At 55.0% G+C, this 5,924-nt stretch overlaps 1 protein-coding gene across 1 annotated transcript; it reads left to right on the top strand.

The window, feature by feature from the left end:
- Positions 1-3,677: 3,677 nt before the first annotated feature.
- HRG_00337 (uncharacterized protein) lies at positions 3,678-4,397 on the top strand (the record flags this gene model as incomplete). Its single annotated transcript, XM_044858808.1, has 2 exons — positions 3,678-3,974; positions 4,020-4,397. 2 exons carry the CDS (start codon positions 3,678-3,680, stop codon positions 4,395-4,397), a joined length of 675 nt encoding a protein of 224 aa, XP_044725208.1.
- Positions 4,398-5,924: the final 1,527 nt, after the last annotated feature.

Genomic DNA, 5,924 nt, shown 5'->3' with positions numbered 1-5,924 from the left:
GACCAACGGTGGCCCTAATAGGATATAAGAACTCACCCGCATACGTCCAAAGATTTATAGACTAAATCCTCCGGGAACACGCGGAATATTCCTCCGGGTACATCGATAACATCGTAATATACTCGGACACGGAAGACGACTATATTCGTCACCTCTAGGCTATCTTCCAACTCTTCGTAGACTATAACCTAGCCCTAGCCGGATCGAAATCATTCCTAGGCTACCCATCTATCGAACTATTAGGATTTCGAGTCGATAGCATCGGCCTAATAAACACCGAAGAACGAGTATAGGCATTACGGGACGTAGAGTTTCCAAACACCCTACAAGCACTAGAAAAATAGCTCGGCTTGGTTAACTAGCTGCGGCACCTGGTGGCCTACTTCTCCTAGAGGGTAGAGGCGCTCCAGGTTCGGAAAACGGCGATACTCAAGGAAGCACGGGATAGTCAAGCGCTGCCTAAAGGACCGGCAAGGAATAGATATACCTCCAAGACAACGTACCAACCCTCCTTAGCGGAGGAGCAGGCCTTCCGAGACATCACGAACGCTCTCACGGAACCAACGCGGCTATACCATTTCGACCCACGACAGCTATTGTTCCTACAAATCGACGCCAGCCGCGAGCTAGGCTTTGCGGTAGTGGCCTTCCACCTCGCACCGGGGGTAGACTAGAACCTAGGAAGGACCCCGCCCCGGACGAGCATCCAGCCAATCCTTTACCTTAGCAAACGCCTAACCGGCGGAGAACCTAGATACTAGCCCACGGAACTCGAAGTTGCCTGTCTTTCCTAGGCTTGTCGGAAGCTCCGGTCGTACATTATCTCCACCTTGCTACCGAAGGTCGTCGTGCTAACTAACCACGCCGCCACGAGCGCAATCCTAAAGCAAACATCGTTATTTACTACTAGCATAAAGACGAATAATCGGCTCGTGCTAGCGTCACAGTACCTTAGCCAGTTTCCCCTAGAGGTCCACTATATTCCCGGAACCGCAAATATCCTTGCCGATGCACTGTCTCGACTACCATCCGCAATACCTAGGAAACACGAACCTAGGGAATTAGACCGCGTTTAGGAAGATAAAGCGCCGGTCGAATACGCATACGCGGTCACGGAATCCTTTATCTAACCTAACCTACGCCGGAAGATCCAGGAAGCATACGCGGAAGAACCTAGGTGGGCCGGCATACTAGAGCAGCTTAGAAGCAATAAGTCCCGGGTCGGTCTCCCATTCGTTAAGCGGAACGGGTTGCTCTACCTGGTTAAGTCCGAAGGTCGTCACCGGCTCTATATCCCTACCACCTACGCCGAGGAAATTATCGCCGACGACCACGCGCGCAAATTCCACCCTAGACGGCGAAGGATATAGGAGGAATTATCCTCTACGTTCGCTATCACTAGCCTTAAGAAACTTATCGACGGGTTTATCGATAAGTGCGACGCCTACTATAGGAACTAAACCGACCGGTTAAAGGCCCCCGGCGAGTTAGTTCCGATCACGTCCCCGGCCTTACCTTTCTATACGATCGCTATGGATTTCGTTATAGGACTCCCGGACGTCCCCGCGGACCGAACTCCGTAGATGCTGCCTATCGGGGTCTACTATAACACACTACTAACGGTAACCGATAAGTTCTCGAAAATAGGGCTCCTCATCCTAGGCCACGACCAGTTCACCGCAGAAGACTAGGCCGAGGCACTATTTACCGAGTTAATGCGCTGTAACTAGGGGATTCCCGCTTAGATTATCTCCGACCGGGACCCTAAGTTCCTTTCAGCGTTCTAGAAAGGACTATAGACAGCGTATAGATCTAAGTTACTAGTATCCACGGCTTAGCATCCCTAGACCGACGGCTTATCGGAACGACGCAACTAAGTGGTTAAAACCGCGCTCCGGTTCTTTACGACCGACTTCCTATCCCGTCGATAGGTCGACGCGTTACTACCACTCTAATTCACCCTTAATAACTCTTACTCCTCGGTAATCGGCACCTCTCCGAGCGAGCTGCTAACCGGGATACGGATGGACGATGGCAGGCGACACCTTAGAGAAGGCCCCCACGGATAGACAGGGAGATACTCTAGGACCAGGCTAGGATCTCGATCGCTCTAGCTTAGGCAGGAATAAAAAAGCGGTATAACGCGAAGCACCGAGCACTAGAGTTCAAGCCCGGAGACTAGGTATAGCTCTAGCTAGGGAAAGGATACGGCGTAGCCGACGGACGGGTGGCAAAGTTAAAGGAACGCCGCACGGGACCATTCGAAGTCCTCGAGCGGATCGGCCATCTAGCCTACCGCCTCGACCTAGCCGGATCCCTAAACATCCACGACGTCGTTTCCGTCGCGCAGCTACGGCCGGCCGAACGACCAGATACCCGACCCGGCCCGGAACCTAATACTAACCACTAGGAAGTCGAACGAATCCTTAACGCTAGAACTCGTAGATATAGCCGAGGGACCGCTCGCACGGAATACCTCGTTAGCTAGAAAGGCTAGCCAAGCAGCCACAATTCCTAGGTGGCCGCCAAGGATATCGTCGCCGAAGACCTCATCGAAGAATTCACCGCGTAGCAAGGAGCATTGCAAGGTCGCATCACCCGCACCCGGAAGCTCCGCGCGCGCGCCGTATAACAGTACGAGCCGCCGTAGCTAGGGGAGAAATAACGGTGCGTAGTACGCGCCGTTACCGTTCGTTCGCCCGGAAGTCCGGGGACGGGTTAACTAGCCAATAAGTGTTAATAGGCCGCCCGCGGCGAACGGTAACCTAATTCTATGTTTTAGCACCCGCGTTTATTTTTATTTTAGAAACCCGATTTCCCTATCCTTTCACGCTCCCTTTTCCATACCGAACAGCTCCCCTCTCATACCTACCTTCGAGGTTCCCGCTATCTAAGGCCATAAGTATCGCAGCAAGGACCTGGCATTTCGCTAACATTTCTCCGACTAAATCTGCCGCCGACCGCCGCGCCTAAGCCTCGAGGGATTCCGCCGAGCAGTCTAATTATACGGGAACGAGGCGGAGCTCCTCCGCAACCTTAAGTCCAACACGGCCGCCTTTACCGAGTAGAAACGGGACAATTATAGCACGTACACTAACTACCGCGACCTCCTTACCGGAGAAGGGTACGATCTCGACGCGGGCTTAGTGGAAAACGGCACATACTACGCCCCTCTATCTCTTCCCCCGGCCAAAGCCCGTGATCTACGCGAACGTGACTAGCTATACTTCTCCACGCCTCGCAGCACCGCCGCCCGTCGCATTACCACCACGACTCCCGCAACCACCCGAACTAGTAGAAACGCGACGTTAACCATCCGACCACGGCAGGTCGGCGCTTCCCATCGCCCCGTTCCCAGCACTCCGTCACGCGTTCGCTTCGACGACCGTGCCCTATCGCCATCAAGCTCTAGTAATTCGTCCAGCGACTCGCTGCCCTTAGTTTCAGGCATCATAGGGAAAACCCCCGGCACCCCCCGAAACGCCCGCGGGCAGTTTGCCCCGTCGTCCAACAAGGACGAGCTTCTTCCCCCGTCGCTGCGCGACCTAGACGGAGCCATCTTCCCCGACAAAACCAAGAGGATAACTAGCGCCCTCGGAACCGCGTAGATCGCCACTATCTTAGCCGACGTCGTCAACAAGCTCCTATCCGGACAGGTGGCCTCTACGGACGCCGAGATGCTCGAGATCGTCGCCACCGTTACTAGCACGAAGTGCCTCCCCGCCTATCTAAAGATATTCGAGACCGCCGCCGCGGAGGAGCGCGAGGCCTCCGGCACACCAGGAACTCGCAAGTTTAGAGAGACCCTCAAGCGCACCCCGGCTAGGACCGGAGGATCTAGCACGGTAGACCTCATATTCGACGAGCTATTAGGGAACCCGTTCGCCAGACGCCTATTCGCCGCCGCCGCGGCCCCGCCCTCCACTCCCTCCAAGCGGGCCAACCCATTCGCCGAGGACCAGGCCCCGATGCCGGTCCGACAGAAGCTCAACCCCTTCTAGGTTCTAAGCCGCGGGAAGCCCGGACCATTCCCCATCGCACCTTTCGTAGTATGCTACGACAACCCGGGCGATATAGACGGCCACACGGGTATCGTCTACTCCGGGTCGGAAGCGCTGGTCTACGGAGCCCCGGATGCGGCCGTGATCTGGGCAAATCTGTTCGCCGCTATCCGCAAGGAGGCCGACGCCGACCTCTCGCTCGGCCAGTGCGCCGCCCTCGCCGGAGTGCCCGCCGGCTTCGTCTGTCGGTTCGCTTTCGCCGCCCACCTCCTGGACGACTCGCCCGAGCTCGCTGCGGCATACCAGAGAGCCGCCCGCGTCGGCCCCCTGCGCACGCTGGCCGCGGCCCGCCCCTATGCGGCCAACGTAATGGCCTATTTCAACTCGTTGGACTAGAAGTTCACCGACGCGTACCTAGGCGGATTCCAGAACCTAGGCCCGACTATATAGGCACCAGCAGTAGCAATCCGCAACCAAATTCTAGCCTCTCGCGACGGACCAGCCATGATGCTCCCGGTAGAACCGGCCCCGAACAACGCTTGCGGCGTGCCTATCTATAGAGCCTCCGATATATGGGATGCCCCGGCCGACGTGCCGGCAGGCCCCGAGGAACCAACGGAGGAGGAAGCCGAGGAGGAGATCCCCTGCCCTACCCCTGCCCCCGCGGCGTGAGACGGTCGGTCACCGGGTTAGCCTCGTGGTGTCCCCGGCACTATTCGTTTTATCACCGGCTTGGCCATGGAGCGCCCCCGGTTATGATTAGTTTTCCCCGGTTTAGCCACCTAGCGCCCCCGGTCCCAGTAGTATTTTGCTCCCGGCTTAGCCGCCTCGCGCCCCCGGTGTCAGTCGCACTAGGTTGCGTTCTAGACAAGAGACGAGTTGCTCCCTATGCCAACCTTAGAAATCTGCGTGACTTCACCACGATCCCCCGTCGGCGCGACTCCCGCCCGAACACCGCGGGAAACCGACGGGGACGTCGGTCAATTCTTTCGCCCCGGGCATTTATTACGGGACACCTTACGGTCGACAATCCAGGTACCCGGAACGACATCTGCTTCCCCTAAGGAAGACACCCCTAACTCCCTAAGGCTCCCCGCGGAAGAAGGAACCCGGAAGCCACCGGGCAAACTCCGGGAAATCACCCGGAATTCCCGGAAACGACAACCAAGCGGATTGCACGGACATTTCACGGAGATTTCCCCTAGGGACACATTGCACGGGGAATACACTATAATTTCCCGAGTAATAATAAGTTCCTTAGGGACTACACCGATATTTCCCTAAGAAGTTACTACGAGAATATAGCGGGGAAATTATAGAGAAATACCTATGCCTACCCAGGGAAAACACCGGGAAATGCCGCTAAGACACCGCACTACTATCGCACGATCATAAGGTTAAGACATTACTCGGTTAAAGCCCCGAGTAAGGTCTTACGCTCGCTATAGTATATATAGAGGATAGAGAACCCGCTAGATTTTAGGCGGGCAGAGAAGAATATAGATAGTCGTTACTACTCTTACTTTAACTCGCAAGACCGGTAGCCAGTCCGTATTCAACGCGCGTAACAACGTACGGTAGCTAGTCCGTATAACACGTTTAAAACCTACGTACGGTAGCTAGTCCGTTTTATTACCCGTTAGACCCGCACCGGATCCGGGCAGACGGCAAGGTTAACGTACCAGCCCCGTACTAAGGGACTAGTGCTTAACAGTATAAATAGATCTCTACGTCCTAGCTTAGCGATTATAACTACTTTTACCTCTCGAAAAGGTTTCGGATAGTAACTAATAGTAAGGTAGCCTTAATATAGCTAATAGATAAGACTGCCGATTATATACTAGATAGCGCGGAGTATCTCTAATATAATATTATCCGAGCCTAGAGATATATTCTTAGTACGTAGAGTAGCGTCGCGAGCTT

This window comes from Hirsutella rhossiliensis (assembly GCF_020360975.1).
Source record: "Hirsutella rhossiliensis strain HR02 chromosome Unknown scaffold00001, whole genome shotgun sequence".
Taxonomy (NCBI): domain Eukaryota; kingdom Fungi; phylum Ascomycota; class Sordariomycetes; order Hypocreales; family Ophiocordycipitaceae; genus Hirsutella; species Hirsutella rhossiliensis.
This window is presented reverse-complemented; position numbering and strand designations above follow the sequence as displayed.